Source organism: Ranitomeya variabilis, chromosome 7 (assembly GCF_051348905.1).
Source record: "Ranitomeya variabilis isolate aRanVar5 chromosome 7, aRanVar5.hap1, whole genome shotgun sequence".
Classification (NCBI taxonomy): Eukaryota; Metazoa; Chordata; class Amphibia; order Anura; family Dendrobatidae; genus Ranitomeya; species Ranitomeya variabilis.
The window spans coordinates 13,541,604-13,564,036 of NC_135238.1; the positions used below are offsets into that span (position 1 = coordinate 13,541,604).

Consider the following 22,433-nt stretch of genomic DNA (forward strand, 5'->3'; position numbering starts at 1 on the left):
TCGATTTTGGGGGTGACAGGTTCCCTTTAATCAGGCTTAATGTCACCTTACAATAGCAAGGTGACATTAACCCCATATCCCCCCGCTACAGGGGAGTGGGAAGAGAGAGGCTAAGTGCCGGAATAGGCGCATCTTACAGATGTGCATTTTCTGGGGTGGCTGGGGGCAGATGTTTGTAGCGGGGGGGGGGGGGCCTATAACCATGGTCCCTCTCTAGGCTATTAATATCTGCCCTCAGTCACTGGCTTTCCCACTCTGGTGGAGAAAATTGCGCGGGAGCCCACGCCAGTTTTTTCCATGATTTAACCCTTTAATTTAAAACCTAGAGCTCCCAAATTTTACACGCAAACACTTCTAACATTATTAGTGAGGAATATGTAAAAATATAACGGTTATGAGATGGTTTACTGTGTGCAACCCATGTCTGATATCATGTCGGGTTTGGGAAGGAGATAGGAAAAGCCGGCAATTGAATTACCGGCTTTTCTGCTATCTAGTGCTGTATGAAATATAAATAAATATATATATATATATATATATATATATATATATATATATATATATATATATATATATATATATATATATATATATATATATATAGTTCCTATACTATGTGTAGACATTTATCTATTCTAACATGTCAGTGTGATTTTACTGTACACCACACTGAATTACCGGCTTTTCTAAAGGACACCGGTGCGTAAAAATCGGACAGCACTCGCATGGTCCGAGTGCTGTGCAATTTTTTTTTTTTTTTCCTCGCACCCATTGACTTAAATTGGCAAGTCTCATTGGCATGCTGTGATTTTTTTTCTCAGTCCGATTTCGGCTGAGAAAAAAAATCGCAAATGAGATGTCACCTATTGACTAACATTGGTCCGAGTGCAATCCGATTTTTTTTATCGGATTGCACTCGTCCGTTTCTCGCACAAATGAGTATGAGCCCTTAGTGTGAAATTTTGAACTGTCTGTTAAAAACTGAAGCCGGAGGAGCCCCTTCAGTTCTGCCCACAACATGATTGCTTCTACACTTCTCAGTATAGTAATGCTGCCTTCTTTATGCTCAATCTCATACGTACAGTAGTCATATTCCCCCTTTTGCTTCCTAACAATTGTATTCTCCTGTTTTGTGCTCCTCTCCCACCTTATGCCGCAGGGGGCGCGATGAAGTGATGGCACAGTGATGGCACAGTGATGTCATAGTGATGTCATAGTGCCATCTCATCAGATATGGGTCAGTGTCGGGCAGGGGCAGCTCTCTGCTCCTCCAGGGTCTTCAGGTGCACGTCCTTCGCTCTGTGACCTAGAGAGACACCTTTCACCCTCTCCTTCTTATCAGCAGTCACCCAGATGACATTTTTCACAACACAGCCGGATCTTCCTGTTCTGCTGAGTGAGGATGACATTACAGCAGAGGCGTAGCTAGGGTTTTGGTCCAGGGGGGCGAAGCTTCTGAGTGGGCCCCTAACCAGGTAACCTTCATTACAATTCGGTGATGCGCCCTAATAGTGGAGGAGAACCTCAGCAGATGACCGCGCTGTTACTGAAAATAATCTCCATATAAAGACCAACACTGATATTACCGCCATATGGTCAGTGGTAGATACCAGTCCTACAGAACATATAACAGATCACTGCACAGTTACAGATAATGACTTACCGCTGACGTTCTTTCTGATAGAATTGTTCATTTTTCCCGTCTTTTCCATCTGGCCCAGACCGACATGACAACATCTTCCAGCTACAACTCATCTGCAGAGAATACAACAAAGACACATTTCACTTCTCATATTCCAGCCCCATCACATCACCATCTATTCCCAACCTGCACAAACTCCTCATTCTGCTGATACCCCAATACAGAGCCGCTGCTACCGTATGTGTCCCTATTACTGCCCGATACCCCAATACTGAGCCGCTGCTGCATGTGTCACTATTACTGCCCCTGATACCCCAATACTGAGCCGCTGCTGCCGTATGTGTTCCTATTACTGCCCCTGATACCCCAATACAGAGCCGCTGCTGCCGTATGTGTCCCTATTACTGCCCCTGATACCCCAATACTGAGCCGCTGCTGCCGTATGTGACCCTATTACTGCCCCTGATACCCCAATACTGAGCCGCTGCTGCCGTATGTGTTCCTATTACTGCACCTGATACCCCAATACAGAGCCGCTGCTGCCGTATGTGTCCCTATTACTGCCCCTGATACCCCAATACTGAGCCGCTGCTGCCGTATGTGTCCCTATTACTGCCCTGATACCCCAATACTGAGCCGCTGCTGCCATATGTGTCCCTATTACTGCCCCTGATACCCCAATACTGAGCCACTGCTGCCGTATGTGTCCCTATTACTGCCCCGATACCCCAATACAGAGCCGCTGCTGCCGTATGTGTCCCTATTACTGCCCCTGATACCCCAATACTGAACCGCTGCTGGCTTATGTGTCCCTACTACTGCACCTGATACCCCAATACAGAGCCGCTGCTGCCGTATGTGTCCCTATTACTGCACCTGATACCCCAATACTGAGCCGCTGCTGCCGTATGTGTCCCTATTAATGCCCCTGATACCCCAATACTGAGCCGCTGCTGCCGTATGTGTCCCTATTACTGCACCTGCTGTGTGGTTCTCTGTGCCCTCTAAATTCTAAAGCACCCCTCTATAATATAGTGCCCTAGAAAACAGTGCCCACATTTTGTCCCCTAGAAAGTAATAATGCCCTCTGTGTGTGACCCTTTGATAGTCACAGTAACCTGAGTTCCCCTGTAAGAATAAGTGCCCACTTTACATTTAATAAAGTCCCGAGTCTCCCCCACTGTACAGCTCCCCTATACACAGTATGATGCCTCCTCACTGTATATACTGACCCGTTAATATCCCCCAAACTGGCTCCAACACTGTATGATGGCCTCATCGCTGTAATCTCCACACTGAATGATGGCCCTCTAGATAGCCTCCATATAGCATAATACACCAGATAGTCCTCAATATGGTATAATACATTCCCCATAGGCCTCCATATAGTATCATGCACTCCCCATAGGCAGACTCTATAGTATAATGCCCTTCACATAGGAAGACTATATAGTATAATGCAGCTCCCATAGGCAGCCTCTATAAGGAAGGCTGTAAATGTGTCCCCAATCCCCTCCGCAAGGCATAAAAATGACCTCTCATTATACTCACCAATGGCTCTCACCAAGGCATCGCTGGTCTTGACTTAAGATCGCCATCCTCCATTACTGCTTCATCTGTATGACACATTCTACGTCATCCACACCTTGTCACCCATCGCGCTCCTGTGCAGGCACACTTCTGTCTGCGCTGCTGAAAGCAGAGCCAAGTACTGTAGTGCATATGTGCTGGGAAAGGCCAAAGGGCACTGATAACCTGGAAATAAAGCTGGCGCATGCGCACTACAATACTGTGCTCTGACTTCAGCAGGGCAAAGAGAAGGGCACCTGCATGGGAGTGCAATAGAGGACACTGAATGCAGGATGTAGGACGCATCTTCCACACGAAGAGGGACAGCGATCACAGGAAGAGGGTCGGCGCCGGATCAAGACTGTGACGCCCGGACCACGCCATCCGTGAGTATAATAAAAGCTCTTTTTTGTGCCTTGCATAGAGGATTGGGGACATAGAGAGCATTCTAGAACACTATGTGAGGGCATAGTACAGATGCTGGCCGGACCTTATATGATGACAGGCTCCCACATGTAAAAGCCGTCCTGCAAGATTCCAGCCACTCGCAAACTTAAGAAAATAATCATTCTCCTTCTCATAAGCTAATCAGCAGTAAATACATTATGTGCCAAGACACTTATCGATCACATGTCAGTGTTCAGTGTCTGTCCAGATTGCAGGATAAACAAGACATACAAGTTTAAAGGGAACCTGTCACCCCGTTTTTTAAAGATGAGATAAAAATAGCGTTAAATAGGGGCAGAGCTGTGCTTTACATTAGTGTCTTTTTTGTGCCTTTATTCCCCAGCTATGCTGCCGAAATACCTTTGTAAAGTCGCCATTTTGGGCTGTCACTCACGCTGGTCTGGTCCTATGGGCGTGGTGACAGCGCTGTTTCTCCCCCAGATCTTGCTTATCTGTCCGTTGGTGGCGTAGTGGTGTGCGCATGTCCAGCTGCCAAATCCACTGCGCAGGTGAAGGAAAAGAGCGCGATCTGCGCTGTTACCCTGGTGATCGGTGGGGGCGGCCATCTTCCTGAGGCCGCGCGTGCGCAGATGGAGTGCGCGGCTTCCCGGGGCTTCAGGAAAATGGCCGCCGCGATCTCCATCTGCGCACGCGCGGCATCACGCGGCCATTTTCCTGAAGCCCCGTGCAGCAAAGCACTCCATCTGCGCACGTGCGGCCTTAGGAAGATGGCCGCCCCCACCGATCACCAGGGTAACAGCGCAGATCGCGCTCTTTTCCTTCACCTGCGCAGTGGATTCGGCAGCTGGACATGCGCAAACCACTACACCACCAACGGACAGATAAGCAAGATCTGGGGGAAGAAACAGCGCTGTCACCACGCCCATTTGACCAGACCAGCGTGAGTGACAGCCCAAAATGGTGACTTTACAAAGGTATTTCGGCAGCATAGCTGGGGAATAAAGGCACAAAAAATACACTAATGTAAAGCACAGCTCTGCCCCTATTTAACGCTATTTTTATCTCATCTTTAAAAAACGGGGTGACAGGTTCCCTTTAAGAACCTTCATTGCTTTATATACTGTGCCTGTATGTATGTATTCAAGGCAACAGATCAGACATATCAAATAGCAAATGACATGTGCCAAGATACTCATCATGCTGTGTGGAGAGTGTCCTCTGGTCCTGGGGGCTGCTCCTCAGGCTCCTCCAAGTCAGATGCTGCAGACATCATGTGTAGGCAGTGAGCTCAGCTCACAGTCACAGGCAGAGACCCCCTGCGTCCCTGGCTGCTCGAGCTGATCACTTCTCTGCAGCACAGCAGCTTTGAGCAGAGCGCGCTCAGCCGGGATTGGGTGAGCGGTGAGTGACCTCCCTTCCCCCTCTCCTCCACAGACTGCAGGAGAGCGATCACATGACTCACTCCCTGCACTCTGATTGGAGGCCTTCTCTTCTCTCTGCTGACTCCCTGTGAGTGTTTGTACCGTGCATGTTACTTTAGCTACATACACAGTACAAACGCAGGGGAAATGAAAGATAATCATTGACCGGACTAGGCAGGGGCCCCTAACGCCGGCCCTGACAGTAGCGTAGCTCCGGGTGGGCCCCCTCAGAGCACAGGGCCCGGGGCGACCGCCCCCTCTGCCCCCCTGGTAGCTACGCTACTGCATTACAGAGCCCTCTCCCGCAGGGTGAATAGCCACATATGGTGACAGTCATGTATGGGCCGTATAGTGTGTGACGGGGCAGGGAGTTCTCCTACTATAATGCCGAATTATAAAACTGTGAGGGGACAATGGGGAGTCCCCAGAATCGAGGTGATCTCAGCCTGATACCCACTGGATGCACATTTAGTTCACCAGCTTTGCAGAGGGAAAAATGTAGTTTATACTTCAGAGCTGCAATCACAATTCTGCCGACTTTGAAGCAGTAATCACCGATCTCCCAGAATTCCCTTCTTGTTCAGTGTTTTGCCTTCTGGGAAGTGTCACCTTTACATTAAGAAACTCTAATTTTCCTCCTGGTGTTATACAAGCTCAGTTAGGTAAAGAGGTGTAGCTAAAGTTTTTTTTGCCGTCAGGCTCAATCCGGCGAATTTTGAAAAAAACGGATCCAAAAGTTGCCGCCGGATCTGTTTTTTTTTTCTCATAGACTTGTATTAGCGACGGATTGTGACGGATGGTCTCACGTTTCATCCGTTTTTCGCTAGATTCGTTCTGGCGGACGGAGAAAACGGACAGTGATGGATCCAGCGGCATCCGGAGTTTGCTATAATGGAAGCCTATAGGCGCCGAATGCGTCAAATGACTGAATCCGGCAACGGATTCAGGTTTTTTTTTAATTGAGCATCCTCCGTAGCATTTTCTATTCTCTCTCTCTGTTTTTTTACAATTTGCGACTGATACTTTTTTTCCAAAATTTGCCGGATTGAGCCTGACGCTAAAAAACTGATGTGTGAAAGTAGCCTTACTGAAATAAACCTCTTTACAAAGCCAATATTGATATTACCGTCATATGGTCAGTGGTAGATACCAGTCCTACAGAACATGTAAGAGATCACAGTATAGTTATAGATGGTGACTTACCGCTGACGTTCTTTCTGATGGAATCGTTCACCTTTCCCGTCTTTTCCATCACCATCTGTTCCCAACCTGCACAAACTCCTCATCCTGCTGATACCCCAATACTGAGCCGCTGCTGCCGTATGTGTCCCTATTACTGCACCTGATACCCCAATACTGAGCCGCTGCTGCCGTATGTGTCCCTATTACTGCCCCTGATACCCCAATACTGAGCCGCTGCTGCCGTTTGTGTCCCTATTACTGCACCTGATACCCCAATACTGAGCCGCTGCTGCCGTATGTGTCCCTATTACTGCACCTGATACCCCAATACTGAGCCGCTGCTGCCGTATGTGTCCCTATTACTGCCCCTGATACCCCAATACTGAGCCTCTGCTGCCGTATGTGTCCTTATTACTGCCCCTGATACCCCAATACTGAGCCACTGCTGCCATATGTGTTCCTATTACTGCCCCTCATACCCCAATACTGAGCCGCTGCTGCCGTATGTGTCCCTATTACTGCCCCTGATACCCCAATACTGAGCCGCTGCTGCCGTATGTGTCCCTATTACTGCACCTGATACCCCAATACTGAGCCGCTGCTGCCGTATGTGTCCCTATTACTGCACCTGATACCCCAATACTGAGCCGCTGCTGCCGTATGTGTCCCTATTACTGCCCCTGATACCCCAATACTGAGCCGCTGCTGCCGTTTGTGTCCCTATTACTGCACCTGATACCCCAATACTGAGCCGCTGCTGCCATATGTGTCCCTATTACTGCACCTGATACCCCAATACTGAGCAGCTGCTGCCATATGTGTCCCTATTACTGCCCCTGATACCCCAATACTGAGCCGCTGCTGCCGTATGTGTCCCTATTACTGCACCTGATACCCCAATACTGAGCCGCTGCTGCCGTATGTGTCCCTATTACTGCACCTGATACCCCAATACTGAGCCGCTGCTGCCGTATGTGTCCCTATTACTGCTCCTTATACCCCAATACTGAGCCGCTGCTGCCGTATGTGTCCCTATTACTGCACCTGATACCCCAATACTGAGCCGCTGCTGCCGTATGTGTCCCTATTACTGCACCTGATACCCCAATACTGAGCCTCTGCCGTATGTGTCCCTATTACTGCACCTGATACCCCAATACTGAGCTGCTGCTGCCGTATGTGTCCCTATTACTGCCCCTGATACCCCAATACTGAGCCTCTGCTGCCGTATGTGACCCTATTACTGCACCTGATACCCCAATATTGAGCCGCTGCTGCCGTATGTGTCCCTATTACTGCACCTGATACCCCAATACTGAGCCGCTGCTGCCGTATGTGTCCCTATTACTGCCCCTGATACCCCAATACTGAGCCGCTGCTGCCGTATGTGTCCCTATTACTGCCCCTGATACCCCAATACTGAGCCACTGCTGCCATATGTGTCCCTATTACTGCACCTGATACCCCAATACTGAGCCACTGCTGCCATATGTGTCCCTATTACTGCACCTGATACCCCAATACTGAGCCACTGCTGCCATATGTGTCCCTATTACTGCACCTGATACCCCAATACTGAGCCGCTGCTGCCGTATGTGTCCCTATTACTGCCCCTGATACCCCAATACTGAGCCGCTGCTGCCGTATGTGTCCCTATTACTGCACCTGATACCCCAATACTGAGCTGCTGCTGCCGTATGTGTCCCTATTACTGCATCTGATACCTCAATACTGAGCCGCTGCTGCCGTATGTGTCCCTATTACTGCACCTGATACCCCAATACTGAGCCTCTGCTGCCATATGTGTCCTTATTACTGCCCCTGATACCCCAATACTGAGCCGCTGCTGCCGTATGTGTCCCTATTACTGCCCCTGATACCCCAATACTGAGCCGCTGCTGCCATATGTGTCCCTATTACTGCACCTGATACCCCAATACTGAGCCGCTGCTGCCGTATGTGTCCCTATTACTGCACCTGATACCCCAATACTGAGCCGCTGCTGCCGTATGTGTCCCTATTACTGCACCTGATACCCCAATACTGAGCCGCTGCTGCCGTATGTGTCCCTATTACTGCCCCTGATACCCCAATACTGAGCCGCTGCTGCCGTTTGTGTCCCTATTACTGCACCTGATACCCCAATACTGAGCCGCTGCTGCCATATGTGTCCCTATTACTGCACCTGATACCCCAATACTGAGCAGCTGCTGCCATATGTGTCCCTATTACTGCCCCTGATACCCCAATACTGAGCCGCTGCTGCCGTATGTGTCCCTATTACTGCACCTGATACCCCAATACTGAGCCGCTGCTGCCGTATGTGTCCCTATTACTGCACCTGATACCCCAATACTGAGCCGCTGCTGCCGTATGTGTCCCTATTACTGCTCCTTATACCCCAATACTGAGCCGCTGCTGCCGTATGTGTCCCTATTACTGCACCTGATACCCCAATACTGAGCCGCTGCTGCCGTATGTGTCCCTATTACTGCACCTGATACCCCAATACTGAGCCTCTGCCGTATGTGTCCCTATTACTGCACCTGATACCCCAATACTGAGCTGCTGCTGCCGTATGTGTCCCTATTACTGCCCCTGATACCCCAATACTGAGCCTCTGCTGCCGTATGTGACCCTATTACTGCACCTGATACCCCAATATTGAGCCGCTGCTGCCGTATGTGTCCCTATTACTGCACCTGATACCCCAATACTGAGCCGCTGCTGCCGTATGTGTCCCTATTACTGCCCCTGATACCCCAATACTGAGCCGCTGCTGCCGTATGTGTCCCTATTACTGCCCCTGATACCCCAATACTGAGCCACTGCTGCCATATGTGTCCCTATTACTGCACCTGATACCCCAATACTGAGCCACTGCTGCCATATGTGTCCCTATTACTGCACCTGATACCCCAATACTGAGCCACTGCTGCCATATGTGTCCCTATTACTGCACCTGATACCCCAATACTGAGCCGCTGCTGCCGTATGTGTCCCTATTACTGCCCCTGATACCCCAATACTGAGCCGCTGCTGCCGTATGTGTCCCTATTACTGCACCTGATACCCCAATACTGAGCTGCTGCTGCCGTATGTGTCCCTATTACTGCATCTGATACCTCAATACTGAGCCGCTGCTGCCGTATGTGTCCCTATTACTGCACCTGATACCCCAATACTGAGCCTCTGCTGCCATATGTGTCCTTATTACTGCCCCTGATACCCCAATACTGAGCCGCTGCTGCCGTATGTGTCCCTATTACTGCCCCTGATACCCCAATACTGAGCCGCTGCTGCCATATGTGTCCCTATTACTGCACCTGATACCCCAATACTGAGCCGCTGCTGCCGTATGTGTCCCTATTACTGCACCTGATACCCCAATACTGAGCCGCTGCTGCCGTATGTGTCCCTATTACTGCCCCTGATACCCCAATACTGAGCCGCTGCTGCCGTATGTGTCCCTATTACTGCCCCTGATACCCCAATACTGCGCTGCTGCTGCCGTATGTGTCCCTATTACTGCACCTGATACCCCAATACTGAGCCGCTGCTGCCGTATGTGTCCCTATTACTGCACCTGATACCTCGATACTGAGCCGCTGCTGCCATATGTGTCCCTATTACTGCACCTGATACCCCAATACTGAGCCGCTGCTGCTGTATGTGTCCCTATTACTGCACCTGATACCCCAATACTGAGCCTCTGCTGCCGTATGTGTCCCTATTACTGCACCTGATACCCCAATACTGAGCCGCTGCTGCCGTATGTGTCCCTATTACTGCACCTGATACCCCAATACTGAGCCGCTGCTGCCGTATGTGTCCCTATTACTGCCCCTGATACCCCAATACTGAGCCGCTGCTGCCGTATGTGTCCCTATTACTGCCCCTGATACCCCAATACTGAGCCGCTGCTGCCGTATGTGCCCTATTACTGCCCCTGATACCCCAATACTGAGCCGCTGCTGCCGTATGTGTCCCTATTACTGCCCCTGATACCCCAATACTGCGCTGCTGCTGCCGTATGTGTCCCTATTACTGCCCCTGATACCCCAATACTGAGCCGCTGCTGCCGTATGTGTCCCTATTACTGCCCCTGATACCCCAATACTGCGCTGCTGCTGCCATATGTGTCCCTATTACTGCACCTGATACCCCAATACTGAGCCGCTGCTGCCGTATGTGTCCCTATTACTGCACCTGATACCCCAATACTGAGCCGCTGCTGCCGTATGTGTCCCTATTACTGCACCTGATACCCCAATACTGAGCCGCTGCTGCCGTATGTGTCCCTATTACTGCACCTGATACCTCGATACTGAGCCGCTGCTGCCATATGTGTCCGTATTACTGCACCTGATACCCCAATACTGAGCCGCTGCTGCCGTATGTGTCCCTATTACTGCCCCTGATATCCCGATACTGAGCCGCTGCTGCCGTATGTGTCCCTATTACTGCACCTGATACCCCAATACTGAGCCGCTGCTGCCGTATGTGTCCCTATTACTGCCCCTGATACCCCAATACTGAGCCGCTGCTGCCGTATGTGACCCTATTACTGCCCCTGATACCCCAATACTGAGCCTCTGCTGCCGTATGTGACCCTATTACTGCCCCTGATACCCCAATACTGAGCCGCTGCTGCCGTATGTGACCCTATTACTACACCTGATACCCCAATACTGAGCCTCTGCTGCCGTATGTGTCCCTATTACTGCACCTGATACCCCAATACTGAGCCTCTGCTGCCGTATGTGTCCCTATTACTGCACCTGATACCCCAATACTGAGCCTCTGCTGCCGTATGTGACCCTATTACTGCACCTGATACCCCAATACTGAGCCGCTGCTGCCGTATGTGTCCCTATTACTGCACCTGATACCCCAATACTGAGCCTCTGCTGCCGTATGTGACCCTATTACTGCACCTGATACCCCAATACTGAGCCGCTGCTGCCGTATGTGTCCCTATTACTGCACCTGATACCCCAATACTGAGCCTCTGCTGCCGTATGTGTCCTTATTACTGCACCTGATACCCCAATACTGAGCCGCTGCTGCCGTATGTGTCCTTATTACTGCACCTGATACCCCAATACTGAGCCGCTGCTGCCATATGTGTCCCTATTACTGCCCCTGATACCCCAATACTGAGCCGCTGCTGCCGTATGTGTCCTTATTACTGCACCTGATACCCCAATACTGAGCCGCTGCTGCCGTATGTGTCCCTATTACTGCACCTGATACCCCAATACTGAGCCGCTGCTGCCGTATGTGTCCCTATTACTGCACCTGATACCCCAATACTGAGCCGCTGCTGCCGTATGTGTCCCTATTACTGCACCTGATACCCCAATACTGAGCCGCTGCTGCCGTATGTGTCCCTATTACTGCACCTGATACCCCAATACTGAGCCGCTGCTGCCGTATGTGTCCCTATTACTGCACCTGATACCCCAATACTGAGCCGCTGCTGCCATATGTGTCCCTATTACTGCCCCTGATACCCCAATACTGAGCCGCTGCTGCCGTATGTGTCCCTATTACTGCACCTGATACCCCAATACTGAGCCGCTGCTGCCGTATGTGTCTCTATTACTGCCCAATACCCCAATACTGCGCTGCTGCTGCCGTATGTGTCCCTATTGCTGCACCTGATACCCCAATACTCCGCTGCTGCTGCCGTATGTGTCCTTATTACTGCCCCTGATACCCCAATACTGAGCCGCTGCTGCCATATGTGTCCCTATTACTGCACCTGATACCCCAATACTGAGCCGCTGCTGCCGTATGTGACCCTATTACTGCACCTGATACCCCAATACTGAGCCGCTGCTGCCGTATGTGTCCCTATTACTGCACCTGATACCCCAATACTGAGCCGCTGCTGCCGTATGTGTCCCTATTACTGCACCTGATACCCTAATACTGAGCCGCTGCTGCCGTATGTGTCCCTATTACTGCACCTGGTACCCCAATACTGAGCTGCTGCTGCCATATGTGACCCTATTACTGCCCCTGATACCCCAATACTGAGCCTCTGCTGCCGTATGTGTCCCTATTACTGCCCCTAATATCCCAATACTGAGCCGCTGCTGCCGTATGTGTCCCTATTACTGCCCCTGATACCTCAATACTGAGCCGCTGCTGCCGTATGTGTCCCTATTACTGCACCTGATACCCCAATACTGAGCCGCTGCTGCCGTATGTGTCCATATTACTGCTGTGTTGTTCTCTGTGCCCTTTAAATTCTAAAGCACCCATCTATAATATAGTAATGCCAGGTGCAAGTGCCCTAGAAAACAGTGCCCACTTTATGTCCACTAGAAAGTAATAATGACCTATGTGCCCCTTTGACAGTCACAGTAACCTGAGTTTTCCTATAACAATAAGTGCCCACTTTACATGTAATGATGTCCCATCTCCCCCTGGACAGCTCCCCTATACACAATATAATCACCCCTACACTGCACAAAGACCCCACATTAGCTCCCACACTGTATGATGGCCCCCTAAATAGCCTCCATACAGTATAATACACTCTCCATAAGCCTCCATACAGTAAAATGCACTCCCATAGGCCTCTATATAGTATAGTGCACCCCATAAGCCTATATATATAATACACTCTCCATAGGCCTCCATACAGTTTAATACACTCTCCATAGTAATCCATACTCCTACATACTCCTACATACTCCTACATAATCCATACTCCTCATAAGCCTCCATACAGTATCATACACTCCGCATAGACTTCCATACAGTATAATGCACTCTCCATAGTAATCCATACAGTATAATGCACTCCCCATAGTAATCCATACATTATAATGCACTCCCCATAGACCTCCATACAGTATAATGCACTCCCCATAGTAATCCATGCAGTATAATGCATCCCCCATAGACCTCCATACAGTATAATGCACTCCCCATAGACCTCCATAAAGTATAATGTACTCCCCATAGACCTCCATACAGTATAATGCACTACCCACAGTAATCCATACAGTATCATTCACTTCCCATAGACCTCCATACAGTATAATGCACTCCCCATAGTAATCCATACAGTATAATGCACCCCCCATAGACCTCCATACAGTATAATGCACTCCCCATAGTAATCCATACAGTATCATACACTCCTTATAGACCTCCATACAGTATAATGCACTCCCCATAGACCTCCATAAAGTATAATGTACTCCCCATAGACCTCCATACAGTATAATGCACTACCCACAGTAATCCATACAGTATCATACACTCCTTATAGACCTCCATACAGTATAATGCACTCTCTGTAGCGGCCGCGTGACAGTACAGGGAGATCTTGTCTTTTTTCTGCCAGAGAATGTCAATATAGTTAAACGTATCGTAGTTCCAGGTGGGCCCCTCAGAGCATGGGGCGCGTAGTGACCGCAGCCTCTGCCTCTTGTAGCTACACTAATGAGGAGAGGGCTTCTGACCGCACGTTTTCTGATCGCTATGAGGCGGCGGTTGCAGAGGATTACTCCACCACACGGCCTATTATGTGCAGCGGGATTATAAACCGCACTTCAATACTGGGATTACACAGCCGCCGCCGCCTGGATCATGGGATCGGATTCTTTGCGCCTTCAGGGGACGAATCGTCCATAGAAAGAGGAGTCCTGCAAGCCATGTATCCTGATACTGAGCCACATTCCCAGTGGCCGCCAGTGAGCCGAGTGCTGATTAGCTGCCGCAGACATTCAGCCAATCAACATCCACCAGCGAGAGTCCTAGAAATAGAACCGTCCGCCTCCTATTAATTTCAGTGGAATTCCCCTTTAAATGTATAAAAAACAACAACAACATTGGTCATCTGTCATTAAAATCCCTTTTTATTTAAAGATCTTGTAATCATACTTCCTGCCATTACTCTGCGTTTATACATGAAGCTGAATATTCCTCTGCTGCTGTCAGTCCTGCATTCTGCTGGTGAACTAGGCAGCTCAGGATGAACAGCCGGGGTGACGGAATGTCCTTCTTGGCTGATAATAGTGTGACTGTCTGCTGACTGCCCGGCGGACATAGTGAGGGTGTAGAGGGTCTTGGGATGGGGGGCTGACTGTTGTGTGCAGTGCTGAGTCATTATGACACTTGGCCACAGCCCAGGGTGGGGAGGGGTCCGGGCTCGGTATATAATCCGCTCTGGGCTGTATACCCGCACACACATCCAGTGCACAGCAGACATGGCCGACAAGAGAGTCTTCGTGGTGTTTGGAGCTACAGGTGAGTGCGGGGGAGGAGGAAAGGGCTGGAGTTTGGGGAACTTTCCGTTGCAGGCGGCGGTGGCTGCTCCTGTGACTGCTGTATATCCCCCATAGGTCGCCCACCCTATGTACAGGCGGTGCGGCTCTGCTGGACTACAACCCCCAGCATCTGCCACCAGTCCTGGGATGGGGAACCTTACAAGCAGCTTTATATTGGGGCAGCTCCTGGTTATGGGGGATTTACCCCAAGTACTATGGAGGGGGTCGGGACCCCACTGTTTAACCCTTGAGTTGTAGTCTGTGTGTGTACAGCGGGTGTCGGCTGTGCCCCCCAGCTGGCTCCTACCGCCCCGGGTCCAGCAGGGTGGGCAGCAGGTAGGTCTGTTTAACCCTGTAGATGCTGCAGTCAGTAGGTGGTTAATAGGAAGGGAGCTCCCTCTTTAAATCTATTCTCCCAGCTGTGGGGACATTTTGGTTAAAAGTTAGCGAAACTTTGGAAGAAACAAACACAAGTGTATATGTAACTGTCCTGTGTTAAATATTATCCTCTAGAATGGGAAGGAAAAGGGACAGTAATAAAGACTAAACGGGGAGGGGAGAGGCTGGCTATTCTGGTCTGCCATAAATATATTTTCAAAAAAATTTTTTTTATATATTTCTTTTTTTCCCCCTTAATTTCCAGTAGAAACTAGCCTTGGATAATATTTTGAAAATTAATGTTATTGATTCTGATTCGTATAGAATTATAGCCGGTCATTCTATGAATAAGAATTATCCCAGATTTCCTCTTAAAACTTTAAAAAAAAACCTCCTTTGCTAGGACATGGCAATATAAGTTTTATGTGAAATATTCTTAATAAACAGTTTCGGGACGTTTGGTTTCTTCCTGAGTCGGCGATTTCCTTTCTTATGCAGTAAATCTCCCTGAACTCGCAGGTTCCCATGTGGGGATAATATTCTCCAATGGCAGAACGCCCGTTTGGGTGAGCGGTAATTATCGCACTTATGTCGCTGATTAATAAACCAGGACGCCGCTTTCCAGAATGTTCTTAATGTAGGATGTTAAAAATAAATAAACAAATAAAAATAATGCGGCCTGTCGTTGATTTTGCCGTTGAGGTCCATGGCCGGTCGTACATACGTTGGTTTCAGGTTTTTGGATATATTTCCCACTTCAACATATGAGACTGTCCTTACTAACATTAGTGCTGCTGCTGGTTTTCCAAACAAGTTTTATTATTTGTTGCTTAGGAGTTGAGCAAAGAAATCAGAAAAGTGTGTGTTTTAAAATCTGGCACATTTCAAAATGTCAAATTATAATTTAGTTGAAAACATCTGAAAAATTTCACCCACATCCATAATGGCCGGCGGGTCCCTGTTCAAACTACTTTAACTCCAGGAAAGAGGTGCTGGAGCGCCCCCTGGTGTCTGATTCGGCAAGCAGGGTGGTCCCGGTATACTCCGGACTGATGGTGAATATTTACAGGGTGGTCCCTCGGTTTTCCCAACCTTCTGGATGGTGCTGTTTCCCCATGTTTGGCCGCGGTGCTAATGTCCGCCATGTCTTGTGCTTTCTCTCCCAGGAGCTCAGGGCGGATCCGTCGCTGCCGCTCTCCTGGATGATGGCACCTTTGAGGTCAGGGCGGTGACTCGGGACACCAGCAAACCGGCAGCTGAGAAGCTAAAGGAGGCCGGAGCGGAGGTCGTGTCCGCGGATCTGGACGATGAGAAGAGCCTGGAGGCCGCCCTGAGCGGGGCGTATGGGGCGTTCCTGGTCACCAACTTTTGGGAGCATTTCAACAAGGAGAAAGAGATCACACAGGTAACGGCGCCATTACTAGACTGTCGCATGATGTGGGATTCATCCTGGGCCTCCTGGTTCATGTAAGGAGCGCTGCTCTGGATCCTGATAACACTCTTATAAACTTCTCCAGGGTAAACTGATCGCAGATCTGTCCAAGCGTCTCGACCTGGAGATTGTGGTCTTCAGCGGCCTGGAGAATGTGAAGAAACTGACGGAGGGAAAGCTGGAGGTGCTGCATTTTGATGGAAAAGGAGAAATTGAGGAATATTTCCGTGAGATCGGGGTCCCCATGATCAGCGTGAGGCTTCCCTGTTACTACGAGAACCTGCTGACCTTCTTCAGGCCCCAGAAGAACAAGGACGGTGATGGCTACTCACTAGGTACAAGGAACGTTCCGTCACTCGTCATTAATGAGGGAGAGGCCTTCATAGCTTTATAGAGGGGACGCCCAAAATGGCTGCTGTCACAAGGCACCAATTATACAGGAAGTGGACGATTTTCAGCCTCTTTCTACCCACAAACCATTGAACTGAGTCTTCTCCATCCCTGGTTCCATTGTCACAACATCGGTGCTGCAGCCAATCACTGAGCTGGGCCAAAGTAGACGGTCCGAACCGCTGAGCTCAGTGATTGGCTGCAGTGCTGGTATAATGACCGCTGCAGCGAAGACTTAGTCGGCACTGGACCCAGTGAGGTAAAGTCTGTTTTAGGCCTTAAGAGCCATCGCTGGTTTTCACAGATGACTCGTGTCTGGGGCCATTCCCATGTCCACAATGCTTCATTGACCGAGTGGTCAGTGGAAAATCTCATGAATGTACAATTACTATCCGTGGGGAATCAATATCCACCATGAAAATCAATGGGTGGGGGGACACATTGCCCTGACATCGTGTGTGGCCCCACTCCTTTCCCCACCCTCTGAGAATAACCCGGCTCCCTTCCCTCATACGTGACAATCGTCTGTCTGACTGAGGCCTTACACTGAGCTTATGGGCAAAAACAAATGCCCACAGGGACAATTTCTCTGCCTTTCCAACTACTGGGGTCCTCGCTGTGAATGGAGCAGGAGGGTGCGTATTCGACTGCTGCTCTACTAAGGGGGACCAGAACCCTCCATCCTCAAATGCTGAGGGTCCCACCAGATGGACCTCCACTATCTGACACGATGATATTTTATGGGAAGGCCTCCTCCATCCATGCAGGACTTCTGTTCAGGGGCCTATGAAGACTGAGTGGACCCTTGTAATGGCTGCACAGAGGCCTCGTTGTCTCCCTGAGGCGCTGCGTTCAGATCTGCGCAGGGAATCTCCTAATGTCGGTCACTCGGCACGTTACTGCCCCCTACTGGTGCAGAGTATTATCATGCAGATCAACTGATTGCAGCTCTGGAGCATAGTGAAACTAATGTTCTATTCATGATCTCTGCTAGCTGTCAGTGACTGGTCATATGCTTGTCTACATCCATAGTTGAAGTCTCTGGATATTATGTTCTACAGCTGAGGGTTTGTTGCAGTCTGCTCCTTCTCTTTCCAGCCATCCCGATGGGTGATGTGCCCCTGGATGGGATGTCCGTCAAAGATGTGGGCGGCGTGGTGGTCAGCATTCTGAAGTCGCCGTCAGAATACGTGGGCAAGAACATCGGACTGAGCACGGAGAAGCTGGAGGTGGAGCAGTATGCGGCCATAATGTCCAAAGTCACCGGCAAGGACATCAAAGACGCCCAGGTGAGATCAGCGGCTTCTATCTCCCTCAGATATGACACCGCCATAATGGCCGCCACAGTGTAGTCTGGGCATTACGAGGCAGCCATCCCGTGCTTTATACTCGCTGGGCACAGGGTGGCGTTCACCCGCTCACAACCAGAGCTGCATTTACACTTCTGCTCACTTAGCTGGATCTGATATTACAGGACAATCTCCTCTGCCTAACAGGACTGATACCAGAGAGCAGTAGCTTGTAGTGAGGCCTGTGCTGTAATGTCCCTTGTGTGTATTTTGCCCACAGATCACCCCTGAAGCGTACGAGAATCTCGGCTTCCCCGGAGCGGCGGAGCTGGCCAACATGTTCCGCTTCTACATCACAAAGCCCGACCGGGACGTGGACATCACCTTAAAGCTCAACCCCAAAGCCAAGACCTTCCAACCATGGATGGAGGAGAACAAGGAGGCGTTTAAGGACTTGTGAAGTGACTTGTAGTGGAGGAAAGACTGTGAAATACTGAAACCTCGGGGCTGCTTTAGAAAAACTAGTGCATGGAGACAGGTGGGAGGAAGTATTGTGACCGTAGCAACCAATCAAAACCCGGCTCTCACTCCTGAGACTCCATGTGGAAGATAAAAGCTGTAACCTGATTGGCTGCTATACACTGCCTGTCCTAGTTTTTGGGACCATTACTGTGAAACGCCCGGGACCGCAGGTCTCCGGTTTTCTATATTTTTGTCTAATAAAACAACAATTTCTGAACTGTGACATTAGTGTGTGAAAGGGGATGATGGTTTCTGGGGAAATACAAGGCCACGGATCCATTAGTGTCACTAGCAACCTTTGAAAATGAGCATTGGTTGCTATGGGTAACACGGCCACATATGGACGCCGGAGGGTGATGTGTTCTAGTGTCGGCGCCCCCCGGAGGGGAACAGTATAGTGATTAGCAGATCTGTGGCGGCCATTGTATGACGGTGCTGTTCACACTGCAGTATAGATTTCCTGTCAGGTCGGTGCGACAACTCCCTCTAAGACTGACATGAATGAATACAACACACAGACTTCAGGTCATTACTGGTTTAATGCTTTAATCCTAATAAATAAACCATGTTCACAGTTACGAGGATCCGTCGCCACAACTGGCGTGTGACCGGGGATGAAGTCACAGAAGGGTGAAATTGGCAAAATTAGAAGATTTAGCAGAAGCTTTAAGAAAACGACATCTCCTATATTCTATAGTCATTACACAGAGCGATCTATTTCACGTGTTTATTTCTGTTAATGTTGATGATTATGGCTTACAGCCAATGAAAACCCAAAAGTGATTATCTCTGTAAGTTAGAACAATTAACAATGATCACCTGTAAAGGCTCCTAAGTGTTTATAAAGGTCCTTAGTCTGTCAGTAGCTCCACAATCATGGGGAAGACTGCTGACCTGACACACTCCACAAGGAGGGGAAGCCACAAAAGGTCATTGCTAAAGAAGCCGTCTGTTCACACAGTGCTGTATCCAAGAATATTAATGTACAGTGGAAGGAAAAAGTGTGGTAGAAGAAGGTGCACAAGCAACCGGGATAACCGCAGCCTTAAGAGGACTAAGAAAAGGCCATAATCATCAACATTAGCAGAAATAAACCCATGATATAGATCACTCTGTGTGTAATGACTCTATAGGAGATTCACTTGTATTGAAGACCTGAAATTCACTTTTTGGTGATATTCTAATTTAGTGAGAAGCCCCTGTATAATTAGTATTTCCAGTTAAGATCCTGACAACCTCCAGGGATAATTTCTCCAGGACAGATCCCTTTGAGGAGGTTCTGCATCCACTTTAAGACAAAAAAAAAATCTGATTACACAATTAAAGGGCTTATCCCATAAACATCAGAGAACCCTGAAAACAACAAGAAACGCTTCCTAAGCTGACCACAATCAGTTCATTGCTGGAGCTTTTTTGATTTAAAGGGAAGCGTCTGTCTTGATGAGACAAGCCCTTTAAATGTGACTGAGCCTACCCTTTATAGATGTTAGATCATGGCACAAGCTGGACTCCTTAATTATGCAGGAAGAGTCAGGAGGGTGGAGTCTATTAGTGACCACAACCTCTGCCCCCTCGTATCTATGCTAATGAGGTGAGGGGTTCTGATCTCAAGTTTTCTGATGGCTTCTTATAGTAATCAGTAGAACTCAGATTTCAGCTCTGGAGTGTAAGAACCCACACTTCCTAGATAACTGTTTTCGGAACGCTCGTATTGGCTGACCGCCATCTTCCCGGGCTTGCTCATACACAGGAGCGTTCATGCGTTCTCTATGGGGAGAGAGGAGTAAGTTGATGTCTGACACTTATGGAACGTGATATATGAGGAGGTGAAGACCCACGAGTTAATCAAGCAGAAGCCGTTTGAGGAGTTTTTCATTTTCTGAAGAGTTTTATTTTCTTATCCGATGCGTCTTTACAGATTGGACAGTGATCGGTTTGGGGGATTTCTTCAGGATCCATTTCAGTGACGTGAACTTTCTTTTTTTTTTCCCACTAGGAGTTTTTCAAAAGTTCTACAGGTAAAAAAAAATAAAAAATACTCAAAAAAACCTCCTTCTGGAAACTGCTGCAAACTTCATACATCACGTTACAAGGTCTCCAAACAATATTGAGGTGAAAAAAACTTACAAAACTCCCTCACAATACCCCCTGTATATCAGGGAGAAAGTTTTCAGCTGGAAAAACTCATTGATTTTGTTCTTCAAAAACTCTGAACTCCGCTGTAAACTCTGCTGACCCTGACTGATCTTGAAAAACTCGTTGGGCGATGTTCTGCAGGGTAATGGGGGATGTTCTGCGGCCATCATGTGTCACCTAATTTACAATGTCCTAGACAGAAAAAAAAACGAGAATTGACAACTCCAATGTGAGCTCAATGTTATACTCCAGAGCTGCATTCACAATTCTGCAGACTTCAGAGCTGAAATCTCCCAGCATTCCCTGCTTGTTCAGGTGATTTCTAGGAAATGCTGTCTTTCCACAGTCATGAGCTGTAGGATAAACTAAGTGCCCCCCTGCATTGTCGTTATTTGTGGCGGTTTGGTCTTTTCTAGGACGACGTCCCTGCGCCTTGTCACCGGTATGAGGCTGCGGAGGATTACTCCACCACACGGCCTATTATGTACAGTGGGATTATAAACCGCACTTCAATACTGGGATTACACGGCCGCCCCGGTCATGGGATCGGATTCAGGGCACGGATCGTCCATAGAAAGAGGAGTCCTGTGAGCAGGGCCGGCCCGAACGTATAGGCGAACTAGGCGGCCGCCTAGGGCGCCGACCCTAAGGGGGGCGCCAGAGAAAAAATAGAATAAATTATAAAAAATCTTTTCAAAAGGCAAAAGGTGTATGGAGCGGAGCTGAATGTGTATGAGGTGTATGGAGGGGAGCCGTGTGTGTATGAGGTGTACGGAGCAGAGTCGTGTGTGAGGTGTATGGAGCGGAGCTAAATGTGTACGAGGTGTACGGAGCGGAGCCATGTGTGTACGAGGTGTATGGAGTGGAGCGCGTGTGTACGGAGTGCAGCCGCGTGTGTAGGAGTAGCTATGTGTGGCCATTATATGGTACGAAGTATCATGTGCGGCCAATATACAGTATGGAGCATCATGTGTAGTCATTATACAGTATGGAGCATCATGTGTGGCCATTATACAGTATGGAGCATCATGTGTGGCCATTATACAGTATGGAGCATCATGTGTGGCCATTATACAGTATGGAGCATCATGTGTGGCCATTATACAGTATGGAGCATCATGTGTGGCCATTATACAGTATGGAGCATCATGTGTGGTCATTATACAGTATGGAGCATCATGTGTGGCCATTATACAGTATGGAGCATCATGTGTGGCCATTATACAGTATGGAGCATCATGTGTGGCCATTGTACAGTATGGAGCGTAGTGTGTGGCCATTATACAGTATGGAGTATCATGTGCGGTCATTATACAGTATGGAGCATCATGTGTGGCCATTATACAGTATGGAGCATCATGTGTGGTCATTATACAGTATGGAGCATCATGTGTGGCCATTATACAGTATGGAGCATCATGTGCGGCCATTATACAATATGGAGCATCCAGTGGGGCCATTATACAGTATGGAGCATCATGTGGGGCCATTATACAATATGGAGCACTGTGTGGCCATTATACAGTATGGAGCATCATGTACAGCCATTATACAGTATGGAGCATCATGTACAGCCATTATACAGTATGGAGCATCATGTGGGGTCATTATACAGTATGGAGCATCATGTGCAGTCATTATACAGTATGGAGCATCATGTGCGGTCATTATACAGTATGGAGCATCATGTGTGGCCATTATACAGTATGGAGCATCATGTGCGGTCATTATACAGTATGGAGCATCATGTGTGGCCATTATACAGTATGGAGC

The 22,433-nt window shown here is 48.9% G+C and overlaps 1 protein-coding gene across 2 annotated transcripts; it reads left to right on the top strand.

The window, feature by feature from the left end:
* Positions 1-1,387: 1,387 nt before the first annotated feature.
* LOC143785371 (nmrA-like family domain-containing protein 1) lies at positions 1,388-18,747 on the top strand. Of its 2 annotated transcripts, XM_077274163.1 has the most exons (6): positions 1,388-1,406; positions 5,326-5,349; positions 16,058-16,296; positions 16,409-16,658; positions 17,812-18,002; positions 18,283-18,747. In XM_077274163.1, the coding sequence occupies exons 1-6, from the start codon at positions 1,403-1,405 to the stop codon at positions 18,460-18,462; spliced, it is 888 nt and encodes a 295-aa protein (XP_077130278.1). In that variant the 5' UTR covers positions 1,388-1,402; the 3' UTR covers positions 18,463-18,747. The 2 variants fall into 2 exon arrangements, with proteins under 2 accessions (XP_077130278.1, XP_077130277.1); XM_077274162.1 differs by lacking the exons at positions 1,388-1,406; positions 5,326-5,349 and adding an exon at positions 14,394-14,493.
* Positions 18,748-22,433: the final 3,686 nt, after the last annotated feature.

Coding starts and splice junctions, on each gene's coding strand:
- LOC143785371 (XM_077274162.1), top strand. CDS start 14,454: ATGGCCGACAAGAGAGTCTTCGTGGTGTTTGGAGCTACAG. Junction 16,659..17,811: donor CGGTGATGGCTACTCACTAG/GTACAAGGAACG, acceptor TTCTCTTTCCAG/CCATCCCGATGGGTGATGTG. Junction 18,003..18,282: donor AGGACATCAAAGACGCCCAG/GTGAGATCAGCG, acceptor TTTTGCCCACAG/ATCACCCCTGAAGCGTACGA.